Below are 22,041 nucleotides of genomic sequence, written 5' to 3' on the forward strand. Positions count from 1 at the left end.
AGGCACCATGTTAAATTCTGGGCTTTCAGTAGTGCACAGGAAAGATAGTCCATGCCTTCTAAACCTTAGTGGGGAAGGTAGGAAAGTCTGGTATTGGAAAGATTTTTCAAGGGAAAGTGTTGATTGTACTTGATTTTCAAGTAATAGTACAAATTCAACTGGAGGTCACCAGAAAGTAGTTTCAGGTGCACAAAATTTGGACTGGAGATAAAGATGTTATCTGGGACTCAGTCACATTGAATTTGTTAAAGTCATACAAGTAGATGCAGTCTCTGACGGAGAGAGATAAAATGGAAGAGAACATAATGCTGGACCTTGTCAACATTTAGGGTTGAGGAACAGGAAGTGGGGGGAAAGCTTTAACAGATAGAAGGAAAATAAGAACCGTATATAGTGCTGATGAAATTGGGGAAGAGTTTTAGATGGTCACAAGTCTTGACACTGCTGAGAAAGTCAAAGAATGCTGACTGAGTAATATCTATTACATTTGGTCATTAGAGGCTCATTGGTAGATTTAGATAAAAGCAGCTGCTGAGTTGGAGCAACAAAGGTGAATTATAAGAACTAAATAAACATTGTAGAAATGGAGAAAATTGAGTATGAATTGGGGGGGGCAGGTGGGAAGAATGCTGGGGTAATAAATAAATAATATTGAAGGTTCAAGAGTTGGTGGTGACCTGAGTGTATTTGTAGATAAATGGTGTGGAACTAGTGGGAGAAGGAAAGATTAAAGAAGCAAGGATAGGAGTTATTCATAACAAGATAAAAGAGTCCAGTTTGAAGGATGAGACCTAAGCCATTCCTCAAAGAATAAGAAAGCTGTTAAGACCAAGTCTAGTGGCAGTGTGGATCTTTTCATTTGCTGTCAATTTCGGTTTTTCTGTGTAGCATCTCAGTCTGGCCCTGCGCTGCCCAGTGCCGTGGCCACCAGTCCCATGTGAGCACTTGAAATATGCCTGGTCTGAATTGAGATATGCTGTAAGAGTAAAACACCCAGTACAAAAGGAAAAGAATGTACAATCTTATAAATTTTTTACCTAGATTACATGTTGAAATGAAAACATTTGGATGTATTAAGTGAAATTATTATCAAAACGAATTTCACCTGTTTCTTTACCTTTTAATGTAGCCATTAGAAAATTTTAAAGTTACATAGTGGCCTGCATTATGTTGGACAGTGCTGATCTACACAATTTCTGCCGTCAGTACTGGGGAGTTTTCCTTCATTATTATTTTGATAATAACCTTCTGTGTTTCTCTGTTCTTTTTCTAGAACTCCTATCAAATCTCCTGGGTTGATCCTCTACATCTTTTTTCTTCCTTATTTTTCATCTTCATATCTATTTGTACTACTTTCTGCCAAATTTTCTTGTCTTTTTTTTTAATTATATATTGTTTTTTTATTTATTTATTTATTTATGGCTGCATTGGGTCTTCGTTGCTGAGCGCGGGCTTTTCTCTAGTTGCGGCAAGTAGGGGCCACTCTTCGTTGCGGTGCGTGGGCTTCAGTTAGTTGTGGCACACAGGCTCAGTAGTTGTGGCTCACGGGCTCAATAATTGTGGCGCACGGGCTTAGTTGCTCCGCGGCATGTGGGGTCTTCTCGGACCAGGGCTCGAACCCGTGTCCCCTGCATTGGCAGGAGGATTCTTAACCACTGCACCACCAAGGAAGTCCCTTTCTTTTCTTTATATTGCAACCTGATTTTTAGTTTCAATTTACAAGGGCTATTTATTTTGGTTGTTACCTTTCCATAGCATTCTGATCTTATATTACAGATATCATGTTTTCTCTCCTCTCTATGTTGATTACAGTGAAGTGGAGGTTTATTATTTTTTTGTTGTTGTTTGCAGTTTGTTATTGCATTATTTCTGCTTCCTCTGGGTTCTGTTTTTCTGTTTATTTTTGGTCATCTAGTGGTTTCCTTATAGTCTCTCAAATATCTGATTATTTTTGACCATCTGTTCATATTTAAGAGTGAATAACTTTAAAGCTAATTAGTTTGAAGTCTGGAAGGAGTTTGTTGACTATGCTGGTGAAATGGGGTGTTGGTCATTTTATTAAAAGATTTTCAAGTGTCAGCATGTATAGATCTTTTTCCTGGGTCTCCCAACTTCTCTGGAAAATTGGCCAAACACGTGTCAGGAGTAGAAGGTTGGGGTGAGGATTTAGGGTTGATGTGTGTGTGTAAATGTTGCATTCTGGAAGTGGAAAGGGAAGTGGAGTGGGTGGAGAGGGTCTCACTCTTCGGTTTGTAGACCGGTCTAAAGTGTTCCTGGTGCCTACGTGGTGGGGAGATGCTTCCATTTCTGTCGTTTCCCACTCATGTTCCTGTGAGTTTACATCTTTCAGAAGTTTCTTTAGCATCATTTTACTAAGGACTTAGAGAAAAGAGGCAGGGAGAACATGCATGGCAATTAGTTATGTTAAACTAGAAGACCTGATATTATTTAAGAAAACAAGGCAGACTAACTATTTTCCCCTAACATGTTTTTTTTTTTTTTTTGCGGTACGCGGGCCTCTCACTGCTGTGGCCTCTCCTGTTGCGGAGCACAGGCTCCGGACGCGCAGGCTCAGCGGCCATGGCTCACGGGCCCAGCCGCTCCGCGGCATGTGGGATCTTTCCGGACTGGGGCACGAACCCGTGTCCCCTGCATCGGCAGGCGGACTCCCAACCACCGCGCCACCAGGGAAGCCCCTCCTCTAACTTTTTGATCCTGATACTTTTTTGTTCACGTTTACATAAAATGTGCTTACTTGAACTTTGAAGTGTGTTTCAGGATAGCTTTTCTAACTTTCCAGAACTCCTTCTGTTTGTTGTTTTGGAGTAGTAGTAAAAAATAGAGCCTCTTGCTTTCTCAGTTCCTGTCAGTTCCTTGACTTCACTTTTATCTGGACCTCCTCTCTCCCTTTCCTTCGTGTTTCGATGCTACTCAATTTCAGTTCCACTCCCACCGGTTTCTCTTTATTGTGGTCTTCTCCTCTGGAAGTGATCCTTGGCTTAGTTTGAAAATTTCACAGGTGCTTCACTGCTCCATCCCCTTTAAAGCTGACCATGGACCTTTGTATTCCTCTGCTACTGGGTTGGGCAAAACTGTGCTTTCAAAGAATACTTCCTGGCTGTGTTCAGTTTTTCGCATGCTCAGGATGGAGAGTGAGATGTTCCTTTGCTTCCCTCTGCTTTCTCCTGCACAGATGCTGATACCATACAGCTCTTGTGACTGTTACTGCTTTTTCTTCACCTGCATGTATTTTGGGTTCCATGGGGATATCATGTCACCTGGTTTAATTGTAAATGTCCATGGATTTTTGGTTTTGCTCTCTAGTTGCTTTTAGTGGTGGGTTTTGTTTTGTTTTATGTGTGCATTCAGAGAAATTTTAAAACTTTGCTGCCATCTTCTTAGAATCTTCCTTCCTTAACTTCCTTGTGAAAAAAATCAAACAAAAAATCAATTCTGTGGCTTGCAATCCTGTATTATGTTTGATTCATTTTTACTGTAAATTGGCTCTTGATAAGTACCTGAGTGTTATTTTTCCTCACTTATTTTCTTATTGAATAGCATGTATCTTGGGGGCATATAATCAATACCATTTGGATAGATGACCTTCTCCGTGCAGAAATACCTATACCAAAATTAATTCAGCTAGTATTTATTAAAATTCTGTGAGTAGAAATTCCGTTACATGCCAGGGATACAATCATGAACTATTTACACATGTTGACCATCTTTTTTATTTGTGAATTCATTCAGTAGTAAAAAAGGATGAAGAAAATGAAACTATTTGGATTCACCTTTTATAGATTTAACAAATGTACGCACAAAGCGCCGTGGTAAGCTCTGAAGATTCAGTGGTTTACAAGACACAGTCCTTATATTTAAGACCTCAAGGTTTTATGGGGGGACAGCTGAGTAGACATGCAATTAGCGTGTTGTATTGTAAGTGCTACCATAAGGGTAAGTGCAGGAACAACTAGCTTTTTACAAGAAGTAAAAGTGAGGAAAGAGTACGTTCATATTTTGGAGAATATGTCTCCCCAGAAACCCCTTATAATTTTATTTTTTCAGTGCATCAAATCATACACTACTACAAAATAATTTTTTAAAACTTGTTTAATTTACTCCATTTTCTACAAAGTAATCATGTATTTTATTCTTCCATTTGGCCCACTGGAGAGCAGTTTTGCATTTTGTTTTTCTTGGTAAAATTCCAGACTAACTGATGTAGAAATAAGTGAATCCATCAAAAATTTAGATTAAGAAATTGAAAAGGAGCTAAGGAGAAAATAGAGCATAAGAATCTTTTTTATTTCATATAATGAGTTTATTTACTTCACTTACTTGTAAAAAAAAGAAACCTGTCTGGATTTTATCTGCGTGTTTGTGTGTGTTTACAAGTTAACTGTAAATTTATATAATATCTAAGATGCAACTAGGCCAATGGTAATATTTTTCTCTTTAGATCCCATACAGTGGTCCACAGACCAAGTCCTGCATTGGGTGGTTTGGGTAATGAAGGAATTCAGCATGACCGATATAGACCTCACTACGCTGAATATTTCCGGAAGAGAACTCTGTAGTCTCAACCAAGAAGATTTTTTTCAGCGGGTTCCTCGGGGAGAAATTCTCTGGAGTCATCTGGAACTTCTTCGAAAATGTATAAAATTGAAATTATTGTCTATTTGCATTGTAGCTTAAGTTTAGTTTTATTTCTTTATAACTTTGTTTTCATCTAAATTGTTCATTGATAATAGCAATAATAATTAACATTTATTAATTGTGTAAGGTTGTACTGAGAGCTTTATATGTATTATCTCATTTGATCTCGTACTAATGCCACAGATCATTACTTTCCTTATCTCTTCAGATACGAATCTGAGGCTTAGAGAGCCCCTACAAGGTTATAGAACCTAGGGTGAGGCAGAGCCAGGCTCCAAACCCAGGCAGACTAACCCTAGAATCCAAGTTCTGAAGTAAGATTCTGTGCCCTGCATTTAGCTCTGTTCATATATTCTAGTTGTTGACTTCTGTTTCATCAGTCAGTCCTGTCCTTTATGCTCATCTTCTAGAAATTTAAGGTTATTTGTTCACAGGTGGCTTCCCTCGCATTCCCTTCATTATTGGGATTAAATCTTTTAAAATATCTTTTAATTGAATGGGATCTTAAGGGAGAAAGGGGAAGTGTAAGTATGCAACACACCATCTTGAATTGGAAGCCACAGATTATAGTGTTACCATGTTGCTTGACAGACATTATTATGATTAAGGCTGTCCAACAAAAAGAGCTCAAATAGATGTAAATTATTTTGCTTGAATTTTAATCCATCTTATATTTCAGTGACTGTTAAAATATCTTAGCAGTAACCCATTCCCTGACACTGTTAAATAAATCAGGAATGCTAGCCAAACCCATATAGTTTTCAGAATGTGTGAATAGGACACTCTGACTTTGTTTTATAACGGTTATGGATGAAAATGTAACTGGTAGCATTTCATCCTACTGTGTACCCAGTAAGGGGACAGATCTGGTAGAGGGATTTTTCACAATCATTTAATGCTTAGGGTTTTCATCTGCTGTTGAATAAGAAATGAGCTCTGTAGAGAAGCTTTCCTTCATTGTTTTTATTGGTAATATCTCTCTTGTGTTGGTTCTCTTAAATATCAGGAGGAGAAAAATATTTAAAAGACTTATTACATTCATTATATTTACACGGTTTATTTCCAGTTTCAGTTCCTATTAGATAAATAAGTTGAATGTTCTGGTTGAAAGTTTATCCTTGGCTTCGCAGGTTTTCTTCTCTGCAGAGCTTTTCAGCTGAGTAAGGTAAATTCCTGAATTGTTTCAGGTTTTTAACATGTAAGTTATGTTTACAGAAACATTTTCTTGTAGGGACTCTCGAGAATAGAACAAGGGCAGTGTTTAGACTACAGTTTAGTTTTTCTCAAATTCATGGTTTTCGCTCTGTCTCCCAGGTCAGCACTTTTTGGTTGTTTCTCTCTGGTTCTCCCAGTGCTTCTCAAATGTTAAAGCTCATTCGGAGACTTTTCCTAGTACAGGGGGCAGAGAAATCTTGTGTATCTTTCCATCTCCTTGCAGTCAGTGGTAGAATGGGTCTTCTTCAGAAGAGCTCTGCTCTGGAATTGTTTTGTTTTCAAAAGTAACAAAGCCCCAGAGCCTAGATGAGTATCTTAGGGAATTCCTTGCTTATCGGGCCGTGGTTCTTTGCCTGGTGAGGAAATCCCATCTGGTTTGGGAATCTAATTCTCAGAATCTGGGAATGGATAGGGTGGTGTGTAAGGCTATTTCTGGCAGACTTTCTATAATTCACAAGCCTTACCTCTCAGAACAGGCTCCTTTGGGCACAGTCTAGTTCTCTGGCCCCTCCTGTAGAGTGAAGTCTACAGCATATTTCTGAAAGGCATTTATTAACCCAGCATTTATTATCTTTTCCTCAATGATCTATCAAGGAGACACAGTACTGAACAGATAGAGCTCCATCTTTACATATTTGTGTTAGTTTTCCCACCTGAGCCACCAGCTTCCTGCAGCTTCCCTTCTTGTGAAACTTCATCCAAGTCCTACAATACATGGGGAAGATAATTAGGAAATGTTCCAGTAGTACCAGCTCTATGATGTCCTTCTTCGTATGAATATGTCTTCTGCCACCAAAGGCACAAAGCTCTCAGTTTGCTGAGGGTCTCATTTAGAAAAAAGAATTGCCTTATACCTTTAGTGTCCAAAGTTTCTTCATAAAATGCCTCCATAGGCTCAGAGCTTTGCCCCTTAGGGCTCTGCTTCCTTCATGTATGACCAGGATTTGAGGGCTATAGAGGAATATGATATTTAGAGTGTCTGTATGGTCTTGGACCAGCCTTTCCAAAGCCCCTCTCTTTTTGTGTTCTGCCTTGTTATCTTGAGAGTTCCCCAGGAAACAAACCAAACTCCACTCTGAAAATCAGGGCTGAGAAGCTGATCTTACAGATCAGTAATGCCTGTGCTGTGTGGTGGTGACTCCCTTTCGCCTCTTTTTGGTCTAGGGCACTGTGTTTATTTACAGTCACGAATGGAACAATTTCATTCCAATAGCACTTTGCCTTTTCAAGTTACTTTTGTAAAATCTGAGGGAAAATATACCACAAATATAAAGCATGCATTTTTCTTCAAGAGGGACGGTGGTTCTTGGGGAGAAGGCTCAGAACTAGGAATGTGGATAAAAGAATAGTGTCTTCAATTTACTGAAAAGTTAACTATGTTTCAGGCATTGTGCTTCTTAAAAATATTTTCCTTTAATCCTTACAACCACCTCATACAGTGGTAGGTGGGGGGTATCTCATTTCAATATGAAGAAATCAGTGGTGAAGTTGGTTGAATAATTTACCACAGTCACACAGCCAGTAAGTGAGTGCTAAGATCAGAACCCAGATCTGAGGCTAGTTCCATGTAATTGTTTAAACTCCCAAACTCAGGACCCCCAAAGAAAGCTCCCATCTGACAAGTAGGATTCAGATCTCTTTTTAGCTTCCCAGTCCTCTCCAGCTCTGTGTCTTTAGTTGGATCCTGGCATGGCATCCTAAGTAGAACTGTGTTGGGAGCCCAGGCCCCAGGACTCACTCAGTACACAGATGACTGCTGGTAGGTGCTATTTCAGTTCAAGAGAGAAGCATCCAGTCTATGATGGGCACTAAATAGGCTGAAGGAATATAGACTGGGAAGTGAAACTCTTGTCTGAGAGGTAAAGAATACCATTTAAGTAGGGAATAGCAACAGATGAGTAATGAATGGTTCTCCAAAGGGTCACTAGGACCTTTTACACTGTAACTCATGTCGAGAGCTGTATTTGTAGACATGTTAAATTATTTAGTTCAGTTGTGACACTGAGGACAGCTACAATTCCACTGAAAATTTGGCTGTCTTTAAGAAGAAGCATTCTAAAGTTAAAGCCGTTTTATTAAAAAATGGATGTTAGTTAAGTAAATTATGACACTCTCTCAGATCATCTTGAAGAGAAAGAGCCTTTTTGATGAAGAAAGTGTATCTAAATAATTTCATTGTGATGTATATTCTCATCTTTGATCTGATCTTTAAGATTTCCTATTTTATATAAAACATAGATAAATAGATTTAGAATAGGTATTTACATTTAGAAAACCCTGGTTCTCTGAATAACTTTTCTGAACATGAAAAGAATTTGGAACTTTCCTTCTACTTCTCTTAAAAATATCTTTTCCCTGTAAAATGATGATCAAGGATCTTTTTAAGTTATTATGCCAATAAGTTTCAGTTGTTTGATGTTTTGCTTTTTTGTTTGCTTGGTTTTTGTTTTAGTTGTGGAGTTTTTTTTTGTTTTTTTTTTTTGTTTTGAATTTTACTGGATTGGAGTTTGCATTTCTGGTTTAAGTGAAAACAAAAAATTTTTGTGTGTGTTCTTCAGATGTATTGGCAAGCCAAGAACAACAGATGAATGAGATAGTTACAATTGATCAACGTGAGTATTCATGTGCCCATAATGTGTGGCCCATTTATCAATAAGAAACGTTTTCTTTATTTAGTACTGCAAGGTAGTAAAAAGAAAAACTAATTTTTAAATTTCATATGAAGTATTTTAGATATACAAAGAAATAATAAAGTATAACCAACATCTGTGTATACCATAAGAGATAAAACTTTATATATCAGGTCTACCTGTTGTAGATCCCATTTTAAATGACTATCCTGAACTTGATGTTTATTATTCTATGCCTATTTTATCTTTTTACCAACTTACGTAACCATAAACACTTTAGGGCATTGTTGATTACATGTCTGAACTTTTGGGGAAAAATGGTGCTATACTGTGCATATCCTTTTGTAACTCGCTTTTTTGTTTAACATTTATGAGACCCATGTTGATAAATGTAGCTCAATTTTATTTTCACTGCTGTATATTATTTTTAAAACTTTGTGAACATCATTGAATGAATATTGTAAGAATGCTCGTGAGATTCTCTGGTTGTAATATCATGGGGTTTCTACCCTTTCAACCTTACTAGGTAAGACCAAAGTTTTTCTCAAAGGGGGTATGTTTGTACTCTTATCAGCGGTGGAACGTGAATTCTCATTTGTCCACATTCTCCAAAATTTGATAAACCATTTTTTATGATCAAATATTTTAAAAAATAGATTTTTTAAAATAACTTTAATGTATCACTAGATTTATCACATCATTAAGTTTTTCCAAAATAAGGAAACCAACTTTTATTCACTATGTTAAGATTCACAAACTGTAATACAGACATCATACCTTATCCTCTGAACTTGTGCTGAGGTAATTAGACGGGCATTAGTTAAACTAATTGCATTTTATTTCTTTCAGTAATTTTTTTCACTGTTTGTATTGGAAGGAGAAAAAAAATTTTTTTCCTTGTCTTGCTTTGCAGCTGTGCAAATTATTCCAGCATCAGTGCAGTCTGCTACACCAACAGCCATTAAAGCTATAAATAGTAGTGCAAAGGCAGCTAAAGTACAAAGAGCTCCAAGGATTTCAGGAGAAGATAGAAGTTCACCTGGGAACAGAACAGGTATTTTTGCATTATCATCTGGTATTTATAAAATTTGTCAAATTATGTATATTTCGTTTTATTTCACAGTATGAAAATGTGAATATGGACTGTTTCTCTGGCGATACTTAGACAGCATTTGTAAAAAAAATTTGTGTTTTTAGTATGGCTGAGGTATGCACCAGAAGACCTGTGTGTTGTCTTTTGCCTTCTGTTAATCCGTAGCATTGTGGTCAATATTTGTCATTCTTGTCAATTTTTAGGAAACAACGGCCAAATCCAACTGTGGCAGTTTTTGCTAGAACTTCTTACTGACAAGGATGCTCGAGACTGCATTTCTTGGGTTGGTGATGAAGGAGAATTTAAGCTAAATCAGCCCGAACTGGTTGCACAAAAATGGGGACAACGTAAAAATAAACCTACAATGAACTATGAGAAACTTAGTCGTGCATTAAGGTAAGAATTTATTACTTTTCTTTAAGTATCAAACCTTTCTAAAAAATAGCTAAGAAAAAAATAGAATAAGAATTCTAGTGTCAACACTGTTATGTAATGATGTTAAAATACTTGTTTATAAAATGTTTTCTTTATATAAATAAAACTAAAATTTTTCACATTTATGTTAAAAATTACTTCTTAAAAAGATTTTTAGTAATAATTTGAGGTACGTAGAGTTTTTTGAAAGATGATTCTAAGATTTTTATCTGATTTAAAAGCATGTACTATGTTTAAAACCAACATATCTAATCTTTGAGGTTTCTGTTATTTACATAACAGATGCTGTCGTTTGGTATAGGTGAACTAAATGAGTGTAAATTCTAGCAAATACGTAGATATTGTCAATTTTTATAATTAGATGCAAAATGTCAACCCATTTCCCTGTTTTTCCTTCCCCCACAATATGCCAAAATCTGAATATCCAAACTTTACATCAGTTAAATTGGAGTAGAATAATTATTTATAATTTCTCGTAAGTGGTATGAAAGTTTTTGACATAATTACTGTCATAAATTATGCTTACTACAGCGATAGAAATTCAGTATGTACACTTAAGTATCTGAGAAGTAGGATATATAGGAATTGTGTCTATATTTTTGGAAGAGTGAATTTGGTAAAGCAGTTCTGCAGTTTACCTCTGTATTCCTAAATAACATGCTTTTACTGCTACTTTATGTTTCACTGGAGCATTGTTTGTGAATTTCACACAGAGATTACGATTTACCTCTCATTATTAACACACATACCCTTCCCATCCCTTCATCCAAGTGTAATATAATTATGTGGAAGTGTTGATTAGATCAGTATTCATTGTTACAGGATCATGGCATGTAAGTACCATTACATAGTTTATCACGATTATTTTTCTTTTCCAGAATGACCATTTGTTTTCCTTAGCATACATAAGTAACTACAGTGCTTTATTTTCAATGTACTTATCACTTATTCAGTCTCAAACACTTTGCCAACTATCTAAAGATCTTTTCTGTATAATCAGTTTTGACAGTTGATGTGATTGTGTACATACAAGTCCCCTCAAAATTACAGATGAATTATTAGAATTAATAGTTAAGATGTCACTTCTCCCCAGATTGGTCTAACTTTCAATGCAGTAACCGCCTGAATAAATGTTTTCATAGAACTTGACAAGATAATTGTAAAATTTATATAGGAATATAAGGTATTGCAATAACCAGGACACCTGAAGAAGATTAATTAACAAAGTGGGAAGACTTGCTCTACAGGATATTGAGACTCACTGTAAAGCTACAACAACAGTAAGACAGTGATCTATTTGCTTAGGATAGACAAATAGACCAAGGATTAGAGTAGCTAGCCCAAATAGAACCAAGAATGTAGGAACATTTGATTTAAAGATGGCAGTGGGGAAAAGACCTACTTTTCAATCAGTAGTGCTGGGACAGTTGACTATCCATATTGACCCCTTCCTCATAGCATACTAAAAATCAATTCTATGTCGCTTGTAGCTCTAAATGTGAAAGTAAAATAGGGAGGCATCTAGAAATACCTACTTGACTTCAGTAGATGAGGAAAGACATTAACAGAGCCAAAAGCACTAACATAATGGAAAAGATCAATAAATTGGACTACATTTAAATTTAAAACTTCCGGTCATCAGAAACCATCATTAGGAGGGTGAAAGTCAAGCCACACATATCTGACGTAAGACTCTTACCTGGAATATGTAAAGAACTCTTACAAATCCATAGGAGAATTAGGAAAAATGGGCAAGAAACTTAAGCAGACATATTAGACTAGAGATTGTCCAAATGGCCGATGAACATATGCAGTGGTGCACAACCTCATTAGTAATCAGGGAAATGTATTTTATTTATTTATTTATTTATTTATTTATTTATTTATTTATTTATTTATTTTTATTTATTGGCTGCGTTGGGTCTTTGTTGCTGTGCACGGGCTTTCTCTAGTTGTGGCAAACGGGCTACTCTTCGTTGCGGTACACGGGCTTCTCATTGCGGTGGCTTCCCTTGTTGCGGAGCACGGGCTCTAGGCGCACAAACTTCAGTAGTTGTGGCACACGGGCTCAGTAGTTGCAGCACATGGGCTTAGTTGCTCCGTGGCATGTGGGGTCTTCCCGGACCAGGGCTTGAACCCGTGTCCCCTGCATTGGCAGGCGGATTCTTAACCACTGCACCACCGGGGAAGTCCAGGGAAATGTATTTTAAAACCACAATAAAATGGTACAGTGTACATCCCAGAGTGGCTAAAATTAAAATAATTGCTTTTAAAATTAAAACCAAGTGTTGGTGAGGATATGGAGCAGTGGGAATGCTTCTGCACTTTTGGTAGGAATGTAAACTGTGACCGATAACCCAGTAGTTTGTCTTCTAAGGATGTACCAGACAAAAATGTACATATATGTTCACATGGATGCTTATAACAGCATTATATATAACATCCCCAAACCAGAAACCACCCAGGTATCTATCAACAGTAGAGTGAATAAGTAAACTATAATATACAAAGGGAATACTGTGTATCCATTAAAAATGCACTGATATGGGTGAATGTCACAAACATAATATTCAGTGAAAAAAATCCAGACCCAAAAGAGTACATACTGGATTTATATAGTAGAGTTTTAAAAAAAAACAGCAAAACTAAATTACAGCATTTATGGATGCATGTTTGGGTGATAAGACTATAAAAAGAAGCAATGGAATTATTATCATGAAACAGGATTGTGTAACCTTTTGGAGCAAGGGAGGAGTGATGATGGGGAGGCGCCGCAGAGGAGCTCTAGGGTGCTGACAGTGTTCTGTGTCCTGACCTGAGTAGGTAACAGGTGACTGTTTGCTTTGTAATAAATCACTGAGCTGTTCGCTTTTGTGTCCTTTCTGTTTGTGTAATATATTTCCCAATTTAAAAGTTTTTTAAAAATACAAGTAAAAAAAGGGGGTGGGGAGAAAAGAAATCATATCCATGAAAATACAGGCATCGAGGCTTCCCTGGTGGCACAGTGGTTAAGAATCCACCTGCCAATGCAGGGGACACAGGTTCGAGCCCTGGTTCGGGAAGATCCCAAATGCCACGGAGCAGCTAAGTCTGTGTGCCACAACTACTGAGCCTGTGCTCTAGAGCCCGCAAGCCACAACTACTGAGCCCATGTGCCACAACTACTGAAGCCCACGCACCTAGACCCCGTGCTCCACAACAAGAGAAGCCACCTTAATGAGAGGCCTGCGCACCGCAATGAAAAGTAGCTCCACTCGCTGCAGCTAAAAAGAAAGCCTGTGCGCAGCAACAAAGACCCAACACAGCCATAAATGAATGAATGAATGAATGAATGAATGAAAGAAAATACAGGCATTGTGTACCTTTCTACTTTCTTCATTTTAGGGGGGAAACAGTGAGTGCTGTTATATGTGGTCATATGACGCATCTACTAGATTGGAGGAAGTATTAAGTAAAATTGTTAATTTAAATGAGAACGTATGTGTATGACATTTTATAACATCTTACCAAGAAACATACGATTATACCAGCTCCAGTTTTGTTTTAGAAATGTAAAACCACTTTCCCTCTTCATTTTCCTTTTTTCCCAAGTGTCTTATTTGTTACAGCCTTACATATTATGTCGAAATTTTCTTAAGAAATTGAAATGCCTACAGCATTTTAACTGGATGACAAGCATTGGTGGTTTGTGGGCTGAGATCTAAATTCTGTATTAATGTAATTGACAAAAAAGGAGACAGGAGACTATGCCCAGTGTGTTATATCTCTCACTGGGAAAGTGAACATAACCATTATACTTTAGCTGTTCTAGAATTAGGGAAAGATGACATAATTTCCTGCATGTAGTCTTTTCATTAATGCATTTTTGGTTAAACTGAGTGATTTTTATAATAAAATCCTGCTAAATGTGATCGTTTGTACCACTGGTACTTTTGCAAATAGCTGTTGCTTTTGTAACAGCTCTTCATCAAATGGTGCAAATGGGCAGTGCAGTTTTAAAATAAAGGCTCCAAAATCTGCCAGCCCAGAAAAGTTTCGACTTACCTTTTTTTTCCTATTATTGGAATTGGCAGTGCATAGGGGTAAATAAAGTCTGTTTTCCAAAGTATAAATCCAACTGTTTTATATCCATAGAAAACAGCAGTAAACCAGACTTCTAGAGTGATTTCCCCAAATGTACCTGTGCAGGTTAAGAAACATTGTTTCTTTATGATGTCCTCTTTTATGTTTTTCTGTATCCTCTCTCTTTTTTTTTTCCAAGCCCTTTTGCTTACTCTTTTGAGGCTCCCTATTGGTTTGGAGAATTTCTCTGTAAGGGGAGAGCCTTTACATATTAAAATGATAAAGATGAAAGCATAGCTACATAATAAAGGATTTTGTACGAGACAGAGAGGAAATGGACATTCCAACAATCCAAAGAATATGTGTATTAAATTTTTATTCATATTATATGAATAAAGCTATATATCAATATAGCTTCTATTTTCTAGAGGGCTATATGTGGCAGTCATTGTGTGCTAAGCACTTTACAAAGATAATCCTTTTAATCTTCAACAATTCTATTAGTGTTAATACTGTTTTTAATGTCATTTTATAAATGAGGAATAAAAGCTTAGAGAAAATATGCCTTCCCTGTGGTCACAAAGGGTAATAAGTTGAGATGTTAGGTTTTGAATCTCGGCGTTCTGATTCAGAGCCCTTATTCTTAGGCTCTATTACTGCTCCCAAGGTTTTTTGTTTTGCTTAGTAATGTTTATTTTTAAATCAGTGTTTCATCGTAATTTTTGAAAATATGTTTTGAAGATTTAGTACATAAAATTTGAGTGCTTAGCATTGAAATTTTAGTTAATGTTCTGAAGTTTCCTTGGATAATAACATTAAATATTTTATATAGACTCAGTGTTAATTGCTATTGTGATAGATACAATACTAGTCTTCTTCTTATGGAATAATCTGTGAAATATTGTAAGAAGTCCAAATTTTTAAATTTTATTTATTTATTTATTTACATCTTTATTGCAGTATAATTGCTTTACAATGGTGTGTTAGTTTCTGCTGTATAACAAAGTGAATCAGCCATACATAAACATATATCCCCATATCTCTCCCCTCTTACATCTCCCTCCTACCCTCCCTATCCCACCCCTCTAGGTGGTCACAAAGCACTGAGCTGATCTCCCTGTGCTATGCAGCTGCTTCCCATTAGCTATCTATTTTACATTTGGTAGTGTACATACGTCCATGCCACTCTGTCACTTCGTCCCAGCTTACCTTTCCCCCTCCCCGTGTCCTCAAGTTCATTCTCTACGTCTGCATCTTTACTCCTGTCCTGCCTCTAAGTTCTTCAGAACCATTTTTTTTTAGATTCCATATATATGTGTTAGCATATGGTATTTGTTTTTCTCTTTCTGACTTACTTCACTCTGTATGACAGTCTCTAGGTCCATCCACCTCACTACAAATAACTCAATTTTGTTTCTTTTTATGGCTGAGTAATATTCCATTGTATATATGTGCCACATCTTCTTTATCCATTCATCTGTCAGTGGACACTTCCATGTCCTGGCTGTTGTAAATAGAGCTGCAATGAACATTGTGGTACATGATTCTTTTTGATTTATGGTTTTCTCAGGGTATATGCCCAGTAGTGGGATTGCTGGGTTGTATGGTAGTTCTTTTTCAAATTTTATTTTCTGTTTTGTTTGTTTTGGTTTTGGCCGCACCACACAGCCTGTGGGATCTTAGTTCTGCAACCGGGGATCGAACCCGGGTCCACGGCAGTGAAAGCCCACGTCCTAATCACTGGACCACCAGGAAATTCCCAAGAAGTCCAAATTTAAAATTTTTTTATATAGTCCTAATGTGTTTTCTCTTTTTTAAAGGTATTATTATGATGGGGACATGATTTGTAAAGTTCAAGGCAAGAGATTTGTATACAAGTTTGTCTGTGACTTGAAGACTCTTATTGGATACAGTGCAGCAGAGTTGAACCGTTTAGTCACAGAATGTGAACAGAAGAAACTTGCAAAGATGCAACTCCATGGAATTGCCCAGCCAGTCACAGCAGTAGCCCTGGCTACTGCGTCTCTGCAAACAGAAAAGGATAATTGAGCCCAGGACCTTTTGGGAGTCCAAGGTCTTTCTTAAATGTTAGAGCAAGTATTGCTCTTACCTTTATTACTGAATTTGAATCTTCTTTTATTTCTAGACTGTACAATCTGATGCATGATTTTTTTATAAATATTTCATACTCTTGTGAATTTGGATCTTTTTACTTTGAGCATATATTTTAGAAAATGTGTATGTTAAACGATCACCACAATGTCTTTAGGCAGGTTCATTGTGGGATAGTTTGTTAACAGTCAAGAAAGCTAAACTGGTCAGTATTAATGTCTAGCCCAACCAAAAATAGCCAGTAGCTATTGATGAAAAATAAATGAAAGTATCTCCAGGAAACAGTCTGGCTTAACTATTTTTTGAAAATATAACTGTTTCCCCTCTCTGCTGCTTTAGATGTTGCTTTACATAGAACCAGAAAATGGAATTTTTCACAGCTGAAGCATGTATGCCTGTTTCATCTAATCAAGCAGAGCTAAAATAGTCATATCAAATAAAATTATAATATTAATAAATTACTAAACTAAGAGCATCACGTTATTAATTTATATATTTGCAAGCAAAGGACAGTAGAAGACTGGCAGAGGAACAGTGCTGAAGAAAGAGATCCAGGTTTAAATCTGGCTTTACTCAAGCCAATTTTAAGGATTTACTGTATAGCTATTTCATAATGTCAGGCCAAGAATTTAAATTATTATAAGAGAGGCATTAAATTCTAATAAACCAACTATTACAAAAATTCTCAAATGATCTCTGCTTTCCCTATCAGAGATTTAAAAAACTGAAAAAGTGTACCTCAACCTGAAAATAAAAGTTTGGTTTAGTTTGGTTTGGTATGGCTTTCTTTTTTTTTTTTTTTAATTACCCTGTAGTGCTGGTTTATTATACAAAGCAGCTTATATAAGTCCTGGGTTTCTGATGAAGTGAAGACTTTAAATCAGTCAGTAGTACTTTACCTTTCAAGACATTAGTAAATTACTTGCAAATAGTTTTAAAAGGACATTTTGAACTCCAGTGTAGGCAGTCTTTTCTTAAAACAAAATTTCCCATTTATTTAATTTTTTCCTTTGAATATTATATATGAGTGTACAGATATCTATATACATGTCCAGTTGACCATCTTATACATATATACATGTACACACATATAAATGAAGACATAATATTCAAAGCAAAGATATTTCAAAAGGTGATAACTCATTTAAAAAATTCTTTAAAAATTAAATAACTCTTACATACGTAAAACTCCTTACTTACCACAAGCCAACACTAAACAGAAATGGCTAGAAATGTCTTTCTTTTTTTCTTGCTTGCTGTGCTTGGTTTCCTTGCTTTTTTTCTTTTTGTTTTAAGGTATTACGCACGAATCATGATATGAGATACTGGCAAATAATCCTCTTATAGCAGAAGATTGATTCTCAAATATTACTTTATGTATCTTCTCCCTCATCATTGCCTTTAAATCCATCCCTCTAAACAGCTTAATAAGAGCTCAATACTTTTGACTAACTAGGAGGAAAGTGCCATGCTAATGCAGTCAAAGAGGCACTGTTAGCAGTTGCTGCCACTAGTAGCAAATAGTGGTTTGGAGAGAACCATAGGGACAGGGATCTTAGGAACAAGGAGTAGAGGAGGGCGTCTGTGACCTCCTTTTCTGGTAACCTCACATCATAATATTAAGTGTTATGCTGTACGACTGCAACATGTAATGTCAGGTCATTTATGTTTTTATTATGTCTATGTCTAAGTCCTTTAAGACCCTGCAGTAGAATCTAAAAAGAATAAAATTTGTAATTTCCATTTTTACATTTTTATAAACACATACAGAGTAGACTGACAAATTATTAGTTTAATTTGGATGCTGTGATTGCAAGGATATCTGAATAGAATAGCAATATGAAATAATATATAGAAGCTCTAGTTCAGATAACAGCTAAAAAGAAGGTTTGCACCATCCTCTTATGGCCTGGGAAGTTGACAAGTCACTTACAGTTTTAAAATAATAATAATAAAATTTACTCTTCTGGTATATTTTTCAAGAGCTTAAAATTATTGACTTTTTGATTTAAAATACTTTGGGGGAGACACGTTAAAGTTTTAGCCAAGATGACAGATTTCCGTTATGTCTCAACTGTATGTATATATATTTTTAAGACAAGGAACACCCATATTTCTTCTAGATCCCTAAAATCAAACTATTATTTCTTTTTTCCTTATGTGTTCCTCAGATACTTTTTTTTAAAGAACCGCATTCTATCCATTTTCTTCCTTTTGCAGTTTTTATTTTATTCCTCATCATTTGAACAGAGACAGTTCTCATACATGATCAGGTGCTGTTTCTTTTTTCTTCTTTGCCTCTCACCATTGTTTTATGCACCATAAGTAATGAGATTAATTTCCCCAGTTGACTCAAGAAACTTCTGTTACTTTGTCTCAACTTATAAATAAACTATTTCCGTTGTCCTTATTGAGGTTGCAGTTATCAGAAGCCAAGTAGTTTTTTCTTTTGTTGAAAGATAACTTGTGTTCTGAAAGAAAATATAATTTGCTCTGCTTTTATGAATAAATTTTCCAGAGAAGAATTTACAATATATTCAAAAGGGAGAAAGATAAAATTATTGGCCATCTTCCATACCATGTAAGTACAAAAATAATGAAGTGTGTTCATTTTTGTTTTAAAACTTTTTTTCCACATGAGATTCTCATTGAGCCAACTTTCATACATATCTTGCTGGCCTTAAGTTTAGAAATTTGTGTTGGCATCAGAAAATCCAACAAATTAGGCAGAATTACTCTGTGGTTGATTGTCACATGAATCGACTCATCACATTTATTTTTGTGTCAGTCTGTGTCAGTTAATTAGGAAAAATTGTTTAGTTGTTTTTCTCCCCTGAATAAATGGTGAAATTCAACTATGATATTTCTTTAAAGGATTGTGCCTCCGAATATTTTAGGTGAGGTCTGCTGTTTTACATATTCATCATTTTATGCTACTGCCTTTTAAAAAGAACTAATGTATCTTTGAAATAGCACAAAAATGTTTTAAAATTCATAATTTCAAAACAACATGTGACTAACTTAATGTCTTCATATCTAGAGGGTATAAAAATATTGATATTTCAGTGATATTTCACGTGCTGCCAGAAAAAAAATATTCTCAATCTTTTGTAAGAGGGAAGAGGATTTTTGCATACATTTTTACTCTTTAAATAAAGACGCTTGTACTGTCATAACAACAATTATGTATTTGTGGCTTTTTTTTGGTAATTTTACATAAGACAGTTATTTTCTATTTTTACTCAGATAAAAAATATTTGTGCATAAAATGTAAAAATAGTAAAATGAGAAAAATAAAACTATTATACAGTATATTTCTGTTTTTTAGAATTTTTTTCCCCATCATACAGATAGTCTCAAATTCCTGGGATATTAGGTTAGATGAAAATATGACAGTTCACATCTAGTATATAATTCCCATATACTTTTTTAAAAACTATCAATTTGGGAAGAACAAATTCCACTGAACTAAAATTAGGTGTTAGAGAGTTTAGTCTTTTTAAGAAAATAAATGAAAACCCTATCCACAAAGCCGAACTGTTTCAGAATAGCAACAGAAGAAAGGTAACACTGAGTACTTGTCAAAAGGCAAGTCGATGATCGCTAAAATAGAAATTCTTAGTAAAGTTTGTGGGTTTTTTGGTTTGTTTTGTTTTTAATTATGAAAAATGACCTCTCCCTGTTGTCTGAGAAACCAGGACCAGAGTATAGAGGGGTCAAAGGGAACAGGAGAAAAACCTGACTTACGCTTTTGTTTATGGTCAAGCAGTGATCACATTTTGACTGACATGCTTTAAAAAGAAACAGTTTGAGTGAAATAAACTGCTTTTCACACTAATTTTATCTAGTTTGAAGTGATGAAAATCATCAGTTAGGAAATTAGTGAGGTATATTTGTTCTCCCAAGACACTTTTTTTGTGTACAACTTTAAAGCTTAATTTGCAAGCTAATAAGCACATGTTTAAAAAGATTTTTACTACTGGCAAACTGATTTAGAACACGACTTTTAAAATTTCTGTGGTCTGAAGGATGACTTTTTTTTATTTCCAGTTTGTCACAGACTAAAACTTTTATAAAATAAAAAGTGAATTAATGTGGGGAGGAGGAAATGGGGAGTTGTTTAGTGGGTAGAAAATTTCAGTTTTACATGATGAAAAAGTTCTGGAGATTGGTCCAGCAATGAATATACTTAACACTACTGAATTGTACACTTAGGCATGGGTAAGATGATAAATTTTATGGTATGTGTATTTTGCCACAATTAAAGCTTATTTTAAAAAAATCAGTTACTAGGAGAATTTAAAAATTCAATTAACTCACCAAATTAACAATACAGAGGGGAAAAAACATCATCTCAGTAGATGCAGGAAAAGTATACAGTGAAATTCAACATCCGTTCATGATGAAATCTCTGGGCCGACTAGAATTAGAAGGGAACTTCCTTAACTTGATAAAGAGTATGAAAAACCTACAGCTAGCATCATGCACAGTGGTTTGTTTTCCATCTAAGATTTGGGGAAAAGCAAAGAAATATCTGCTGTCACCATTTCTAGTCAACACTATACTGAAGACTACCTGGAAATAAGGTAAGAAAAAAAGAGGCATATGTATTGTAGGAAATAAAACTTCAGAATACATCAAATACGTTGAAAATCCTAAAGAATAGATTTTTTTAAAAAAAAATCTGCTAGAATTAGTGAGTTTAGGGAGATAAGACACAAGGTCAGTATACAAAACTCAATGTTATTTCTATATGCTAGCAACAAATAATTGGATATTGAAATTTAAAGCTACCATTTACAATAGTATTAAAAAGCATGAATTAATTAGGGAAAAATGTAGCAAAATTTGTGTAAGAGTGGTCCAATGAAAACCACAGAAATTGCTAAGAAATGTGGGGAAAAAAAGATACATACCATAATGGTCAATTGGAAGACTCAGTTTTGTAAATGTTGATTGTCTCTAAATCCATAATCAACTCGAAGTTCTGGCAGTGTTTTTTGTAAACAAGCTGATTATAAAATCTGTATGTAAATGCAAATGACCCAGAATAGCCAAAATAATTTGAAAAAAAAAATTAGAGAACTTGCACTGTCTATATAAAGCTTTGCTATTCTTATACAGCAAGATGTATTGAGATAAGGATAGATACGGACTAGTGAACAGAATAGTCCAGAGATAGACTCACACATATATAGCTAATTGGGTTTTGACAATGGTGCAAGGTACCTGAATAGGGAAAGGATAGTCTTTTCAACAAATGTTATGAAAACTGGATATATTTATGGAGAAAAGTGAACATCAGTCCTTACCTCATATCACACATAAAAATTGGATGGCTAAAAATGGATCATCAACCTAAACATAAAAAGTCTCAAACTTCTTGAAACTAATATAATATTGTCCATCAACTATACCTCAATTTAAAAGTTTAAAACCTCTCAAACTTATAAAACAACAAAATTTTCATGACCTTGGCATAGTCAAAGACTTCTTAGATAATAAAGCAGAATCATAAAGAAAAAAAATCAGTAAAATAGACTTCAAATCTTTTGAAAGCTCTGTTCTTTGAAAGACACTTCAAAAGTAAAAGGCAAAACAGGTTGGGGAAAAATACTTGCAATACACTTATCTTACAAAGTTCTTATTTCAAAGATATATATGGATCTCTTAATAAGACCATCCAGTAATATACGGTCAAAGTATTTGAACAGACATTTCACAAAAGATGTACAAATAGTCAATAAGTCTATGGAAAACTGCTCAGCATTATCAGTCATCGGGAAACACAAAATCACAATTCAGTACCACCAAATATTCCTTATAACTGCTAAAAGT

At 35.4% G+C, this 22,041-nt stretch overlaps 2 protein-coding genes across 4 annotated transcripts in view; both read left to right on the top strand.

Moving 5' to 3' along the window:
• The window catches only part of GABPA (GA binding protein transcription factor subunit alpha), a 33,835-nt gene extending 16,860 nt beyond the window's left edge, over positions 1–16,975 (top strand). For all 3 annotated transcript variants that reach the window (XM_067739253.1, XM_067739254.1, XM_067739255.1), the window contains exons 6-10: positions 4,460–4,654; positions 8,430–8,483; positions 9,415–9,555; positions 9,798–9,990; positions 15,912–16,975. In XM_067739253.1, the coding sequence (XP_067595354.1) occupies positions 4,460–4,654; positions 8,430–8,483; positions 9,415–9,555; positions 9,798–9,990; positions 15,912–16,140 (812 nt within the window). In that variant the 3' untranslated portion in view covers positions 16,141–16,975. The remainder of the gene's footprint in view (positions 1–4,459; positions 4,655–8,429; positions 8,484–9,414; positions 9,556–9,797; positions 9,991–15,911) is intronic.
• The window catches only part of JAM2 (junctional adhesion molecule 2), a 407,749-nt gene that overhangs the window by 99,313 nt on the left and 286,395 nt on the right, over positions 1–22,041 (top strand). The window lies entirely within an intron of this gene.

This window comes from Pseudorca crassidens, chromosome 5 (genome assembly GCF_039906515.1).
Source record: "Pseudorca crassidens isolate mPseCra1 chromosome 5, mPseCra1.hap1, whole genome shotgun sequence".
Lineage (NCBI taxonomy): Eukaryota > Metazoa > Chordata > Mammalia > Artiodactyla > Delphinidae > Pseudorca > Pseudorca crassidens.